This window comes from Bos taurus, chromosome 22 (assembly GCF_002263795.3).
Source record: "Bos taurus isolate L1 Dominette 01449 registration number 42190680 breed Hereford chromosome 22, ARS-UCD2.0, whole genome shotgun sequence".
In the NCBI taxonomy this organism is placed as follows: Eukaryota; Metazoa; Chordata; class Mammalia; order Artiodactyla; family Bovidae; genus Bos; species Bos taurus.
The window spans coordinates 51,248,307-51,264,535 of NC_037349.1; the positions used below are offsets into that span (position 1 = coordinate 51,248,307).

Sequence of the window (16,229 nt, forward strand, 5' to 3'; positions counted from 1 at the left end):
TAGCTCATTTCATTGAAGATCTGGACCAGGTTGCGATCTCATCCTGAATTCTGTCCCTTCGACTTGAAGCTGGGCTTGAAGTATGAGCACAGGGTAAGGCCCCGTCAAGGCGGCAACTTGATGGCTTCCTAAGTCTGCCCAGCCTGCCGCCCTGACTTGGCATTTGCTCTGGCTGTCAAACCGACCCTAGGAGCTGCCTTCAGTCCATTGACACCACTGACCCCCAGCTGTCGGGACATCCCGTTCATCAGGAACCCAGGCAGAAGCCTTTCGACATCATGTGCTTCCTTTGGGGAGGGTGGTCGGGGGCGGAGGCGGGGTGGGGGGCGGAGCTTGCAAACTTTCAGGTCTGTGGGCCCAGCGTTGAAGGGAGCCCTTGAGCCCCTTGAATCTTAGAGACATGCCAGATCTCAGGGCCAAAGCCTGAGGGTGGTGCCCTCATGGAGGCATGAGAGGCCCTACGGACCCGGACACCCCACGGAGAGCTAAGGCTCTGGTCATCAGCCGCGCCCCTAGACATTCTGCTCCCCACCCCGAGGGCACCCTCCGCAAGAAGCCAGGACTTAGTGTCAGCCCCATACCACTCAGGAACCAGCTCAGGTCCTTAATCCCGCTTAGTCCCACAACCCGCTCAGGCAAGAGAATTAGTCGGGCCACGAGGAGGAGCCAGAGCCAAGTCATAGGGGAAGGAAAGGGTTAAATCTCCCTCCTTGGGGTTCGCTGAGCCGGCGGAGCGTCCCTTAAGCCCCGCCTCAGCACGCTGACTGGCCCAAGCCTTCCCCGTTCTGCCCGGGGATTGGCCGCTGGGAGTGAGCCTCATGCCTCGCCTCTGTCCCGGCCCCGCCTCTAGGGCCGTAGCGGCCTCTTGCCCGAGCTTGGTAGCTACCGCCTCTTGGATGCCCACCCGCCATGGGGCTGTCGGAAGCGCCGGGGTGAGTGCAGGGCGCGGCCTCGGTTCCTCGTGTTCGAGTGCCCGAGGGGAGGACCAGCCCTTGGCCCCCGAGCAGGCGCCCGGCTTGGGTTAGTTAGGAAAGGGGTGGGGGCACCACCGAGTTCCGAGCAGGCATTTCCCGCCTGCCGCGCCTCTGTTTACCGCTTTGTGGATTTTCCGCAGGCGGCTGCCCAACCGTAGCGAGGGATGGGGCGGGAGCCCGCGCGACCCCAGCCCCTATAGGCTGCGAGGAAAGCCGCTCCAGCGCCGTCCGAGGGCTAGCCGGGAGCCGCCGGGAGGCGGCTGTGTGCGGAGGAGCTCCGGCCCAGGAGGTGCGCCGGTGCGGCGCGTTGGGGCCCTGGACGTGGCTGCAAGAGTGTCCATAGCGAGGGCTTAAGTCCACCCAGCGATGCAACTGGTCCGGGAATGAGATCTCCGGCCCTTCTGGGTGCCGGGCCCTCCTAGAGGGAGGGGCCAAAGAGCTAGGCCCCGCCCTCCAAGCGCGGGTTCGGCGTCAGGGGGAGGCGAGGGGGCGGGAGTGGGCGCCCTTTAAGACTTCAAGTGACTCACGGAGGAGGGGCGAGGGGGGCTCAAAGATCTCTGTGAGTCGGCAATGCCAGTAGTCTCAGGATCGTCCTTGCACCCACTCCACTCCCTCCTTCCACCGGGACATCCAGGTTAGAGGCCCTTTCCAGGTGAGCTCCTGCCCGCCAGCTGGGAACCTTACCGTAGGTCAGAGCTTTTCACAGGGCAGAAATTTCCTGACAGGTGAAGGTTTTCCCCCTGAAGAGGGGAGCTACTCTCCAGGTAAGCTTTACCCCTCTGAGATCCCTTCCTAGGTGAGAGCTTTCCCCACTCAGAGCTTACCTTAGGTGCGAAGTCCCTCCTGATCAGAAGTTCCCAGGCAGGTGAAAACTTTCCCCCAGGTAAGCGCTCACTCTCTAAGAGCTCCTATTCCCAAGGAAGAACTATTTCTGGGACAGCTTCTCCCAGGTGACAGCGTGCCCCAGGTAAAAACTCCTTCCCCAAGCCTGTGAGTTCAGTCGATCGATCGTTCATGTCCTACTCTGCGACCCCATGGACTGTAGCCCACCAGCCTCCTCTCCTCTGTCCATGGGATTCTCAGGGATCGCACCTGCATCTCCTGAATTGCAGGCGTTTTTTTTTGTTTATTTGTTTTACCACTGAGCCATCAGGGAACCCTAAGAACTCCCTCCCACCCCCCAGATCTCCTATTCCAGTGAGATCATTCCTCTTATTCAGATGGTAGCCACTGGGCAGATCAGAGATTCTCCCCAGGACAGACCTCACCTAGCTGGTGAAAACTTACCTGTTAGGGAAGAGCTTCCTATTAGGCGAGATCCTCCCAGAGATCATCTTCTCAAGTGAGATTGTCCCCCATTAGTAAGAGAGCGTCCCTTTCCAGGCTCGAAACTCTTCCCTCTTGGTGAGAACCATGCCCCTGGATTTCCCAGATGGGGCCTCAGTTGCCTACCACCTGGACCGTGTGACTGGAGTTCTGGGGGCAGTCTTAGCCCCGATGCTTTCCTTTTCTTAGAGCCGCCTCCTCCTATAAAGAGGCTTGCCTGGTGTGCTGGATTCCTTCTCCCCTGTCTGCACTCTCAGACAACACACACTGGGTTCGTGGGGCGGCTGGATAAGGACTCAGACTGGACAGGGATTGGCTGGTGGAGAGCAGGGGTTGGGGGAGGAGGCTGGGAGGAGCAGTCAGCCTGCGAGCTAGATTGGTGAACAGAACACCAAAGGCTGGGCAGCCACACCTGGGCCGAAGTGTGGCTTATGCTCATCCTGCTGTCTCTTTGTGGGGGACTTTGGCCCAGCGAGAGTCTTCCACTAGCCAAAGTTCAGGTACTGCCCCTGCCTGGGCGTGGGCCTTGGGGCCTGCAGGAGGCGGCTGGGGGGTTGGACCTGTCTAGATCTTGAGACCTAGAAAAGCCAGATGGGGCATCCTCAAGCCCCGGGTGGAGGTCTAGGGGCGGCTGGGCCAGGTTGTGCCCACACTGTTTCTGGCCTCACTGCCCACCCCACCCCCACCCTCCACCAGAGAGAGGGACACGCAGGCACTGCTGTCCAGGACGCAGGCCATGGAGCTGAGGCGGCGAGACTACCATGTGGAGCGGCCGCTGCTGAACCAAGAACAGCTGGAGGAGCTGGGGAGCCGGAGCCCAGCACAAGTGACGCTCCAGTGGCGAACCTGGTTTCGGTAAGGTTGATGGTGGGCCCTGGCCAGGACCGAGGGAGCCCCTGCCTCTGAGACCTACTTGGGCTTGGGCTGGGTGGCTCAGTCGGTGAAGAATCTGCCTGCAATGCTGGAGACCCGGGTTCAATTCCCAGGGTCGTGAAGATCCCCTGGAGAAGGAAATGGCAACCCACTCCAGTATTCTTGCCTGGAAAAGTCCCGTGGACAGAGGGACCTGGCGGGCTACAGTCCTTGGGGGTCACAAAGAGAAGGACACGACTGAGCAACTAAACTACCACCAGCACCTAATACCTACCCTGGTGTCCCCAGCTGCTCCCGTGCGCGGGCCCAAGCCCTTCTGCTTCAGTACCTCCCGGTTTTGGCCTGGCTTCCCCAGTATTCTGTGCGTGACTGGCTTCTGGGTGACTTGTTGTCTGGCCTGAGTGTGGCCATTATGCAGCTACCACAGGGTAAGCAACACTTGACCTGGACACTACCCTCAACCCTTGGATGGTGATCCTGACCCTTCAAGGCCTTAGCCTGTGGTCTGTGCACCCCACCCCCACCTCAACCCCCGCCTTCCCCATGGCCAAAAGCATGACTCCTGCCCCTGGGACTATGGTGCATGACCCAGGGCCAGCATTTCTGCATCCTTCCAAGCCCCTGACCTCAAGTCTACATTGCTACCATTCCACCTCTAGGCCTTGCCTATGCCCTCCTGGCTGGACTGCCCCCCGTGTTTGGCCTCTACAGCTCCTTCTATCCTGTCTTTGTTTATTTCCTGTTTGGGACTTCCCGGCACATCTCTGTGGGTGAGTGGAGCCAGGCCTAACCTTGCAGGAGCATGCCCACATTCCCCAGGGGGGCAGGGAGAGGGGGCACTGAGCAAGGCCGAAAGACCTAGGGAAGAGGGAGGGAGGCATTGGTGTGGGCATTCTAGGTGGGACTGGGCCTCTGACCATGCACACACAGATTCAGATGATTAGAGGCCCTGACCCAGGAGGATGTGGTGGGTGAATCCACTCATGGGGCCCAGACTTGGCTGGCACAAGCCTGGAAGCCTGAGTCAGGCCATGCACCCTTCCCCATTCCACTTTTCACTAGGGGAGCCATCCTGAGCCCGTGGACACAGTCTGGGCAGGGGAAATGATGCTAGGCGTCCTCAAGAGCCTTGGAACTTGGGGTGCATACCTGACCGTCAGCACTGCCCTCCATTAGCACAGCATAGTCTGGGGACATTTGTCTAGAACTGGGTGTCTCCTGGTCGCTCCCTTAAGACCCAGAATCCAGGGCAGGCCGTGTTCTCCCCGCTTCAGACCACCCTGATCTGCCCTTGCAGGCACCTTTGCCGTCATGTCTGTGATGGTGGGCAGTGTGATGGAATCACTGGCTCCGGACGACGCCTTCCTGCTGGGCTTGAACTCCACACTCGATGTGGCAGCCAGAGACGCTAGCCGGGTGCAGCTGGCCTCCACTCTCAGTGTCCTTGTTGGCCTTTTCCAGGTGCAGAGCCATCAGGAGTACATGCCCCTGACTGCCAATCCCACCCCGCACCCCCACCCCACCCCATCTGACAGTTTTCTCTGAGTGTCTGACGATCACCTCCCCCCTCATTGCTCGTGATCTCACCTGCCCTGGGCTCTGCCCCAGCCACCGCTAGGACCCTCACCTCCCCTGACTGTCCCGTGCACCCCACAGGTGGGGCTGGGCATGGTCCACTTCGGCTTCGTGGTCACCTACCTATCAGAGCCTCTGGTCCGAGCCTACACCACAGCCGCGTCCGTGCACGTGTTTGTCTCGCAACTCAAGTATGTGTTTGGCCTCCATCTAAGCAGCCGCTCTGGACCGCTGTCCCTCATCTATGTGAGTGAGGGCAGGGAGGAGGGACAGGTGGATGGGCCCAGGACCAGGAGGGCTGGCTGTGACCCCGCCTCCCCTCAGACAGTACTGGAGGTCTGCTGGAAGCTGCCCCAGATGGTGGTCGGTACTATGGTCACTGCCATAGTGGCGGGAGTGGTGCTCGTGCTGGTGAAGCTGCTGAATGAAAAGCTACGGCGACATCTGCCCATGCCACTCCCCGGGGAGCTGCTGACGGTTGGAATCTCGGGGGCCCCTCGGGGGTGGGGATAGGGTGGGGGGTGACGTGGGGTAGGGGGGTGGTGGCAGACTAGGGGAAGGGTAAGTGAGGAGATTTCCTGCCGTGTGGGCATCCCCCAGGTTTTTAGAAACTAGCTGTAGTGGGGACTGAAGACGGGGTGGCGGGGAGGGGGGAACCCCAGTAGACCGCCCCTGGCAGCATCTCCTTTTCTCGAAATGGTGGTATGCCGCTCTCAGCCTATCGCTGACGTCACCCCACCTGTCTGAAGGTTTCGCTTCAGGCTTCTCTCTTTACCCACCGGGTGGTTTCTCTGGTTTCTCTCCCACTTCACGGTGGTGGTGCCAGGGCCTCCCCTGACCCTGTCCTCTCCCCGCAGCTCATTGGAGCCACAGGCATCTCCTACGGTGTGGGCCTGAAGCAGGCATTCGGGGTGGACATCGTGGGCAAAATCCCCACAGGGTGAGCTCCGGCCCCTGTCGGGTCAGGGAGGGTTGGGCGGCCAGGCCCAGAACCTTCCTTTGGCCTCACCAATGCCCCTCACAGGCTGGTGCCCCCGATGGCCCCCCGCCCCCAGCTGTTCGCAAAGCTTCTGGGTAATGCCTTCGCCATCGCTGTGGTTGGGTTTGCCATCGCCATCTCACTGGGCAAGATCTTCGCCTTGAGGCACGGCTACCGGGTGTACAGCAACCAGGTCTGGGGAATGGGATGCGGGACACGGAGCGGGCAGGGGTCCCCAGACCCCAGGCCCTGGGAAGGGGTGGGGGGATGGAGTACCAGGCGGGAGACAGGAAAAGAGCACACAGATGTGCTGGGGCCGCGTGGGGGACGCGGGACAGTGGCCGAGTCTTTGTGGGCTGCAGAGTGGGCGTGGAGGTGGGGGTGCGTCGGTCTGGACACAGGTGACGCCGCACCGCAAATGACGTGTGCTCGCTCCTCACTCCCCGCTCAGGAGCTGGTGGCTCTCGGCCTGAGTAACCTCCTTGGGGGCATCTTCCAGTGCTTCCCTGTGAGCTGCTCTATGTCTCGGAGTCTGGTGCAGGAGAGCACGGGGGGCAACACACAGGTGAGCATAGGTGTGCCTCCGCATGCGCTGCTTTGCTGGGTGGTCCTCCCCCTGCTCCCCCTTTCCCCCTCGGCTCTCCCCACTTCTCCCCTGCACTCCAGCCTACCCGCCCTGCTTATACCCACTCCGCAGGTGGCTGGAGCCATCTCCTCCCTTTTCATCCTCATTATCATCGTCAAACTGGGAGAACTCTTCCAAGACCTACCCAAGGTGAGCCCCCAGCCCACCCAGCCAGGCTCGAGGGCCTGGGCCAGGCCAGGAACTCAGAGCAGTCCATCATGTCCCAGGAGACGGGGAAGGATACAGGGTCAGGCTGGAAGTCTCTGGGGAGAGGTTTGGAGTGGAGGGGCAGGGGTAAAAACCTTAGCGTCAGAGCGCAGACATTAGGTTCCGAGGGAAGGAGGTAATTGGTGTCGTGGAGGGTCCTACCAGGCGCTCCAGGACAGTCTGGCTCATCGGGGGATTCAGGGTGGTGAGCAGCCAGCACCTCTCACTAGCCCCTGGTGGCCTTCCTCGTCCCCTAGGCGGTCCTGGCTGCCGTGGTCATCGTGAACTTGAAGGGCATGGTGATGCAGTGCACTGACGTGGTCTCCCTCTGGAAGGCCAATCGAATGGATCTGGTGAGACGGCTGGGACGCTGGGGATGGGGTCAGGGCCTCAGCCCAGTGACCCTGCGGGAGCCTGTGGACCACGGCCCTTCTGTTTGCAGCTCATCTGGGTGGTGACCTTTGTGGCCACCATCCTGCTGAACCTGGACCTCGGCCTGGCAGTGGCAGTGGTATTCTCCCTGATGCTCGTGGTGGTCCGCACCCAGATGTAAGTCACCCCTGTGATGTCATCCCCCAGTTCCAGCTGCTGAGGGGACGAGGTACCCACTGGCTTCCTCCAGCTTTCCCACATCTGTGGCGGGGGGGACCCCAGGCTCCTTAGAAAGCCCCCATTGCCCCCTCTCCTAACGCCCCCTTCTTGTTGCACTGTCTCCGTCTACAGGCCCCACTACTCTGTCCTGGGGCAGGTGCCAGACACAGATATTTACAGAGACGTGGCAGAGTACTCAGGGGTGAGCAGCAAGGGCTGAGCCGGGGGCGACACGGGTGGGGAGGGACGGGGCAAACTGGATCATCCCTTGTCAGCGCCTTCCACGCCTGGCGCGGGCAAGGGAGTGGGGTGGGGTGCTGACGGTGCTTTGGTCCGTGAAATTTCAAGAGAGGAATTTGGGGTCCCCCTACACATACACTCAGAGTGTGGGCCTTGGGGCCTGGGGGTGGGATCCGTCTTGGAGGTAGCAGTACAAGCCCCGTCCTGCAGAAGAGCCCTGGGTCAGGAATGCAGAGGGGCAAGATCCAGAGCACCAGGATGTAGGGGAAGTTGTTTCCGGATCTGATCAATGGAGTTACTGTCCTTTACCTCCTGAGAAGCCTCGTGCCAAGCTCTGAGAACAAAGGCGGGGGCTCCGGAATCAAACCAGCTCATTTCCCCTCATGGAGACTTGAAGGTTGAGCCCAGAACATGAGGCAGAGTGGGAGGGTGGGTGGGGGGGACTGACATGCAGGGAGGAGCTCAGCTGGATGGCAAGGCAGGTGGGGGAAGTGGGGGTCGGGGGCGGGGGGGCAGGGACGTGGTTCAGGCCTAAAGGCCGAGCAGAGACCTGGAGTGTCCTGAGTGGCATGGGAGCTGGGGAAGCCTTGGCTGGGCTAGCAGCTGTGGAAGAGCTCCGTCTGCATTCAGGAAACAGCCCCCCAGTGCTAGGGTTGGACACCCAAGCAGAAGCTGAGAGCCGCTAAAACCTGACCTGGCTGCGAGGCTTGCAGGATCTTAGTTCCCAGACCAGGGATCAAGCCCACGCCCCTGCAGTGCAAGTGGGGAGTCTTAACCACTGGGCCACCAGGGAACTCCCCCAGCCTGGGTATTGGCAGAAGGACTGGGGGATGGGGTGGCAGAGGTTGAGGACCCCCTGGAGGAGGAAGAAGAAGCTCCGACAGGACCTCACCAGCTCCTGGGAGGGCATGGGCCACAGGCTGGGCCTTGTGTTGGCTGGGGAGCAGAGGGCTGGGGTGGCAGGTATCAGGGCACACGGGGGGAGGAAAGAAAGGAGGGCACGATGCAGCTAGGAGAGACGAGGGTTCAGCCACCCCCAACCTGACCTGTCCCCAGGCCAGGGAGGTCCCGGGCGTGAAGGTCTTCCGCTCCTCAGTCACCGTGTACTTCGCCAACGCCGAGCTCTACAGTGACTCACTGAAGCAGAGGGTGAGGCCTGGGGTCCGCGGGGCGAGGGCGAGGGGCAGAGGGTCCCTCCTCTCTCGCAACCTGCACATCCCTTGCGCTGTCCTTCGCTGCAGTGCGGTGTGGATGTGGACTACCTCCTCTCCCAGAAGAAGAAGCTGCTCCGGAAGCAAGAGCTGAAGCTGAAGCAACTGCAGAAGGAGAATAAGCTCCCCAAACAGGCAGGGCCCTCCCACCCCTCCCAGCCGCTCACCCTCATTCTTCAGCCCTTCTCCTCGCTCCCCGATGCCCCCAGGGACCCTGCTTTCCTCCCCTGGCAGGTCAGGGCTCTAGGGGGAGTCTGATTTTTTCTCCCGCCTCCTAAGCCAGTGGTGGCATGAACCATCACAGTCCTCTTCCCATAGTGGGTCACAACCCCACAGCCTTCAGCCTGGCTGCTCCAGGTCCCAAGCTTCAGTTCCTGGTCCACCTACCTACCTGCAGAAAGCCAGGGGACAACGCCAGGCCTGCCCGGCCTGATTGTCACCTGACATCTCAGACACCTCTTTCCTGGCCCGCCCCCTTTCCCGGCCTAGGCTGCCGCCTCCAAGGGCACGTCCGTCTCCATCAACGTCAACCCCACTGTCATGGACATCGAGAGCAACAACGATGTGGAGGGCTCCAAGGCCAGGGTGAGACTGGAGGGAGCGGGGAGCTTCAGGGATGAGGGTGCCCAGGTGATCCCGGGAGGAAGTCCATGGACCTACCAGCTGTGGGTTCAAGGTTGTCATGCCAGTGGCAGGAGGAGGGGAGTGATGGATCCGATACTGTGCAGGGAGACCTCTCGTGATATGCCATAGACGTCTGCTTGGGGCTCTCCAGTCTGTAATCTGATGCCTGGACAAAGACCTTGAATTTGTGGATCCCATAAGACTCCACAATCTGTGCTCATGGGAGGAGTGGGGACGGGGAGGGGCTGGGCATGTGGGAAAAATCTGGGGTCAAAGAGGACGCCGATCTCAAGTAGAGACTCTGGTGGACATCAAGTGGGATGTCCGCGTGGGCACGTGTGTCCGTGTGTCTCTTCTGCTTTGCTCCAGCGCCCCCTACTCACTCCACTCTGGCCCCCTGAGGATGGGGCATGGTCTCTGGATCCCCTTCCTTCTTTTTTTTCTTCAAATAATTTTTATTTGCTAATTTCTTTTGCTTTTGGTCATGCTGGCTCTCTGTTGCTGTGCGGACTTCTCTAGTTGCAGAGAGCGGGGGCTACTCTCTGTTGCGGTGCACGGGCTTCTCATGGCGGTGGCTTCTCTTGCTGCGGAGCCCAGGCTCTAGGCGCATGGGCTTCAGTAGTTGTGGCACGCGGCTTAGTTGCTCCATGGCACGTGGGATCTTCCTGGATCAGGGATTGAACCCACATCCCCTGCATTGGCAGGCGGATTCTTATCCACTGCACCACCAGGGAAGTCTCCCCTTCCTTCTTAAATGTCCCTATAAGCGTGGGCCCAGGCGGTAACAGAGCATGGTCTGTGTGCTCCCCGAGTCTGGGTGTCCTCTCCTGGGTGTCCCCATGTGTCCCTCCTGTCTTTGCATACCAGCTCCCCGTGTCCCTGTCCTCCTGTGTTCCCTGCATACCCCATATATGTGTGCATTTACGTGTATGCTCTCACGTCTGATTGTGTCTCCACACATCCGTGCATGTTCCCTGCCTTCCCCTCCGCTCCCTGCCCGCCTGCCCTCTGGCCCTTACCATGGGCGGCCCCTGCAGTGTGTCTGGTTCCCCAGGAGGCGAGCGCAGGGACTGAGCTAGAGGATACAGGAGCCTGGGCTCCAGAAGATGCCAAAGCCTCAGACATATCCTCGCTGAAGGCCCTAGGCCTGCCTCAGCCAGATTTCCACACCCTCATCCTGGACCTGAGCTCCTTTTCTTTCGTGGACACTGTGTGTCTCAAGAGCCTGAAGAATGTAAGGGGCTGGGGGCGTCCCTAAGAAGGGCCTTCGGGGAGGACAATCCTGATCTTCAACCCTGACCCTAAACTAGCTCCAAGAGCCCTCTGAGCCTGGTCCCCCCACCCTGAGCTACCCCTCTGAACTCCCTCCCCCCACCTCCCCTGAGCCCCACTCGGAGCCCCTGACCCCCACTCTGAGCCTGGTCCTCCCTGAGCTACCCCTTTGAACTCTCTCCCCCCGCCTGCCCTGAGCCTGGCCCCCTTTTGTGCCACAGATTTTCCGCGACTTCCGGGAGATTGAGGTGGAGGTGTACATGGCCGCCTGCCACGGTGCGTGGGGTGGACACAGAGAGAGAGGTCCGGGCAGGGGGTGGGGGTTCCGGCCGAGAAGTCTTCCAGGCAGCACAGGGAAAAAGTCTTTCTCTGAAACTGGAGGTCAGAGGTGTCCTGGGAGGCTGGGGTCAAGGGTCACGAGTGGGGGATTAGCTATAAGCCACAGAGGTGGTGGTTAGGGGGATGTTCTGCCAGCGCCTGGGGGTTCCTGGTGGCTCTGGAGTCAGGAGAGACCTACTCGTTGCCCACAGCTCCTGTGATCACGCAGCTTGAGGATGGGCACTTCTTCGATGCTTCTATCACCAAGCAGCACCTCTTTGCCTCGGTCCACGACGCTGTCCTCTTTGCGCTCCAACACCGGAGGTCTGGCCCCGTCAACCCTGTTTTGGTGAGTTGACCTCTGGCCTGCTGAGCTCTGTCTGTTTATCTCCTGCTCGTCCCCTCCTGACCCCATTTTGGGAAGTCCGCCCTTCCTGGATGACTCAGAATGGCTCTGTCCCGCAAGGACCCACTGCCTTCCCCTCCTGCCTGGAGAGGAGGCTGTCCTCTGGAAACTGACAGGACCCTCCTCTCCTTCTCTCCCGGCCCAGGTTACCAAACTCTGACCATGCTGCCGTTCCGCCTGAGACTGCCTGCCTCTGAAGGTTTGACAGGGTACCCGTGAGAAACCCCCCACCCCTGGGCTGCCTCCGGACGTCACCAGGAGTCCCCTCCGTGCACGCACATTCACACACATAACTCAGGGATGGAGGTCCTGGGACTCCAAGTTCAATGCTCTAGGCTGGGGATGAGACACTGGCCGAGTTGGAGAAGCAAACGTGTTTTTAACCTCAGGAATAAAGATTTGTTTGCCTGATACCAGGGTCTGCTGTGGCTTGGTGGGGCGAGGGTGTGGTCCGCAGCCCTGGCTTCTGACCCTTCCTACACCCCAAAGTTGGAACTGGAGTCAGAAGTTGGGGGAAAAGTTTGGGGAGGGCAGGATCAGGCAGGGGGAGTGTGGAACAGGGGGAGTGTGAAGCTGGGGGGCCAGGCCCAGGGCAGGGACATCCCCAGTCCACATTCCGCACCCCATCCATCCCCTGCTGCATGCAGCCCTTGGCACCTGTGTCCTCGTCTATAAAGTGGCTGGAATCAGAGCTGCTTCTCGAGAATAAACCTGTTCACAAGGACACCTAAGCAGGTGAGGGCATGCCAGGTGCCACTGGGCAGCCCCCGGGGGCTGTGCTGTGAACATCTGCATTCAGTGTGCTGTGAACACCTGCGTTCAGAACACCTGCAGTGAGGAGATTGTGGGCATTCCCTGGCGGTCCCGTGGTTAGGACTCAGCTTTCACTGCCAAGGGTGAGGATATGATCCCTGGCTGGGAAACTAAGATCCCACGAGTCACACAGCACGGTCGAAAGAAAAAAAGAATGCGCGTGATTGTTTTACCTGGGGAAAAATTGCCTATTCCTATAACTAGACTATCTGGACTTTGCAGGTCACTGTCGGCCAAGAACCACGTGTTGATTTCAGCCATAAAACACTGACATCTGGGCGTGTGGCCCTGTGGACAGCAGTGGTCCTTTGGGCCAGCTGATGCTGAGTGATCAGGGCTAGGCTGAGGGGTCCAATCTTTCTGGGCCTCTGTCCTCCTCAGGAGAGAATGAGAATAGTACCCACTTTGTGGGTTGCTTAATGAGTATTCAATGAGCGAATGCCACAGATAGCTTGTGGCAGCTCTAGACTCGCGTCACCTGCCGAAACACGTGAGCCTGCCCTTTTCAGGTGCTGGGCCAGCGGAGGGGGCCCCCTTGCCTGGCTGTTTCTCTCCTGGCCTTCAGTGCCTTGCCCCCACTGCCGGCCCCCCCACATCCTTGCCCAGGAAGTCAGGGTGCTTTGTCACGCAGTCACGCTGCCTGTCACGATGTCACAGTCTCCAGCTACAAGGAACAGTGCCTGGCACCTGGAGGTGCTGGGTAAATACTGGTTAAGTGAAGCATAGGTGCTGGAGTGGCAGGGAAACCACAAACATGGGCCTGCAGTTACAGGGAGACTTTGTGTATTGCCCTGTATTTTTTTTTTTTTTTTTTACAGATTGAAGGTTTGTGGCAACCCTGCATTGGAGCCAGTCTCTCAATACCATTTTTCCAACAGTTGCTCACTTTGTGTCTCTGTCATGTTGTGATTCTCACAGTATTTCATACTTTTTCAATTTGTTATATTTGTTATGAGGATCGGTGATCAGTGATCTTTGTTAGTGCTATGACTTGCCGGAGGCTCCAATGACGGTTCGCAATTTTTAGCAATAAAGTGATTTTTTTTTTTACTATGGTATGTACTTTTTCCTAGACATGATGCTATTCCATGCTTCATAGAATACCGTGTAGTGTAAATGTAACTTTTATATGCACTGAAAAACCAAAAAAAGTCACGCAACTCGCTTTATGTATTTTGGTGGGCTAGAACTGAAGCACAGTATCTTTGAGGTGTACCTGTATTTAGAGATGCTTTGAAGAAAGTAAAGCAGGGTCATGTGAGAGAGACGGGACTGTGTGACCCAGGACGGTTCTAGAAGGGAGGCTCAGGGAGCAGGTGACACTTGAGCTGCCATCCAGTCATCTTTTTGGACAGTGCTTCTGGCGTAGGGTGTGTTCCAGGAACACCAGTGTGGTCTGCATGGGTCAGCAGGGGAGACCAGGGCACGGAGCGCCTCACAGGCCAGGGCAAGCCTTCAGGCTTCTTTCCTGAGAGTATGTGCCCGCATTTTTGGGTGTTCACGAGTGGTCCTTGGGGCTGAGTCTGGGAAGCAGGGAGCACGTCTATACTTGGCTTGATTGGCGTGTCACCGGTGGAGAGCAGCATTAGGAGTTGTGGGGGCTAGAATTTTAGGGGTTGGATGCTAGGTGAGGAGGAGGGGAGAGGGGGCATGCCTTCGGTTCTGGACCCCCAGCCTGCCCCCCATCCCATGGTTCCTGGCCGCACTGCCCCTCCTGAAAGCCATGGGCCCAGCCGGAACCTCCTGCCTCGCCTGCTCCCCCGGGGGAGGGGTGTTTGCCTGTTGCCAGGCGCCCAGGTTCCGGCCCTGGCACTTGCTGCCGCCATGCTGCACATACAGTCCTTCCTGCCATGGCTGCTTCTACTGACGATGCCCATCTGCACCCACGCCTGGTCACGGCCCATGTGGTACCAGGTGGGCCTGGACTTACAGCCCTGGGGGTGCCAGCCAAGCAGCCTGGAGGGTTGTGAGAGCAGCCTGGGCTGTCCTGGCTACTGGATGGGCCTGGGGACGAACCGCATCTACCCGGTGGCTGGGGTCACAGTCACCACGACCATGATGCTGATGCTCAGCCGTGCGCTGATGCAGCGGCGGCGTTCACAGGCCTCTAAGAGCGAGGTGAGCCAGGCTCCGTCCCCACCACCTCTTACCTCTGTTCTACCCATCCCCCCACTCATGTCTCCTGCCGCCCCTCCCTCATCCCTTCCTCCCCAGGGGCCTTACGTCTGTCCACAGCCAACAGTCCCTGGCCATTTCCTATGGGTGGTACCCTATCCCATCCTCCCCCTGGCCATTTCCCATGGTGGGGGGTACCTGTCCCGTCTTCCCCCTGTAATATCTCTAGCCCTCACCCAGCCTGCGTGGGGCCCACGACCACACGAGGCCACATCGGCCGCTCCCTGATCCTCTATCACCCTAAGCCCCTGCTTCCCAGCATGCCTCTGTCCCTTCCCTCTGTTCTCACTCCTGCCTCTCGGTCCTGTCCTCAGCATCCGCAGCTGGCTGCCCACCCCTGCACCACTTGGAAACGACGGGGCCCGATCTCAGACCGCGCCCTCCTCCTCGGCGTCCTGCATATGCTGGATTCCCTCCTGCTGCATATTGAGTGCCACCTGCAGCGTCTAGCCGCCCAGCAGCGCTCCCAAATAAAGGGGACTCCCGCCCAGACCGGGTGACCCAACACTTTCCTCTCTCTGCCTGGTGGCTTGTTGTGGTTTGTTGGACCAGGCTCAGGCCAGTGTGTCTCGTTCTCTCAGACCTGTCGGGACCCTATGCCCCTTTCCTACTTTTTGAGCCAGCAGACCCATTGAGGCCTCAGTGCCCCTCGATGGCGGGGCAGGTGGGGCCTGGGCTGGCTCACACTGCTCCATCACCCCCCATCCCAACTCAGCCCTCCTCTTTAGGGATCACGCTCACAAATACAACTGCTTCTCTGGGGCTTCTCAGGGGTCCCCAGTGTGGTGGGGAGGAGACTTGGCCATCAGGGCAGATGTGGGTGGTCTGGGGAGGGCAGCCCAGAGGTGACCATGTGGCTGAGTCAGCTAGGGCTCCTGGTTGAGTCTGCAGGGCCTAAGCTGGGGCTGGGGGTTAGAGGGTGGGCCCTGGCAGCCTTCATCTTTATGACATCTCAAACATGTGGAGGCATCTAAGTGGCTCTTGCTCTAAGACCCCTCGGAAGCGGGATGAGGGCTAAACCTCCCCAAGGGACCCTCACCGCCCCCTTCCTCCCTTCCTCTACCATCAGATCAGATCAGATCAGATCAGTCACTCAGTCGTGTCAGACTCTTTGCGACCCCATGAATCGCAGCACGCCAGGCCTCCCTGTCCATCACCAACTCCTGGAGTTCACCCAGACTCACGTCCATCAAGTCAGTGATTCCATCCAGCCATCTCATCCTCTGTCGTCCCCTTCTCCTCTTGCCCCCAATCCGTCCCAGCATCAGAGTCCTTTCCAATGTGTCAACTCTTCACATGAGGTGGCCAAAGTACTGGAGTTTCAGCTTTAGCATCATTCCTTCCAAAGAAATCCCAGGGCTGATCTCCTTCAGAATGGACTGGTTGGATCTCCTTGCAGTCCAAGGGACTCTCAAGAGTCTTCTCCAACACCACAGTTCAAAAGCATCAATTCTTTGGCGCTCAGCCTTCTTCACAGTCCAACTCTCTCATCCATACATGACCACAGGAAAAACCATAGCCTTGACTAGATGAACCTTTGTTGGCAAAGTAATGTCTCTGCTTTTGAATATGCTATCTAGGTTGGTCATAACTTTCCTTCCAAGAGTAAGCGTCCTTTAATTTCATGGCTGCAGTCACCATCTGTAGTGATTTTGGAGCCCAGAAAAATAAAGTCTGACGCTGTTTCCACTGTTTTCCCATCTATTTCCCATGAAGTGATGGGACCGGATGCCATGATCTTCGTTTTCTCAATGTTGAGCTTTAAGCCAACTTGTTCACTCTCCACTTTCACTTTCATCAAGAGGCTTTTGAGTTCCTCTTCACTTTCTGCCATAAGGGTGGTGTCATCTGCATATCTGAAGTTATTGATATTTCTCCCGGCAATCTTGATTCCAGCTTGTGTTTCTTCCAGCCCAGCGTTTCTCATGATGTACTCTGCATATAAGTTAAATAAACAGGGTGACAATATACAGCCTCGATGTACTCCTTTTCCTATTTGGAACCAGTCTGTTGTTCCATG

General features: G+C 58.8%; 2 protein-coding genes across 6 annotated transcripts; both read left to right on the plus strand.

Annotated features, from left to right (window-relative positions):
- The first annotated feature begins 842 nt into the window (after positions 1–842).
- On the plus strand, positions 843–11,634 carry SLC26A6 (solute carrier family 26 member 6). Of its 5 annotated transcripts, XM_059879618.1 has the most exons (22): positions 843–932; positions 1,115–1,263; positions 2,997–3,155; positions 3,462–3,601; positions 3,833–3,943; positions 4,471–4,634; positions 4,830–4,994; positions 5,073–5,225; positions 5,606–5,688; positions 5,773–5,920; positions 6,179–6,292; positions 6,425–6,502; positions 6,817–6,912; positions 7,002–7,108; positions 7,283–7,352; positions 8,447–8,539; positions 8,632–8,736; positions 9,091–9,186; positions 10,280–10,459; positions 10,719–10,773; positions 11,028–11,164; positions 11,367–11,632. In XM_059879618.1, exons 3-22 carry the CDS (start codon positions 3,037–3,039, stop codon positions 11,379–11,381), a joined length of 2,229 nt encoding a protein of 742 aa, XP_059735601.1. In that variant the 5' UTR covers positions 843–932; positions 1,115–1,263; positions 2,997–3,036; the 3' UTR covers positions 11,382–11,632. The 5 variants fall into 5 exon arrangements, with proteins under 5 accessions (XP_059735601.1, XP_059735600.1, NP_001070320.1 ...); XM_059879617.1 differs by having other exon boundaries at positions 843–1,263; NM_001076852.2 differs by lacking the exon at positions 1,115–1,263 and having other exon boundaries at positions 855–932; positions 11,367–11,634.
- A 2,211-nt stretch (positions 11,635–13,845) lies between these two features.
- Positions 13,846–14,731, plus strand: TMEM89 (transmembrane protein 89). Its single transcript, NM_001111068.2, is given in 2 exon segments — positions 13,846–14,152; positions 14,524–14,731. Coding segments are annotated over 2 exon segments (480 nt in total). The 5' UTR covers positions 13,846–13,858; the 3' UTR covers positions 14,710–14,731.
- The last annotated feature ends 1,498 nt before the right edge of the window (positions 14,732–16,229 follow it).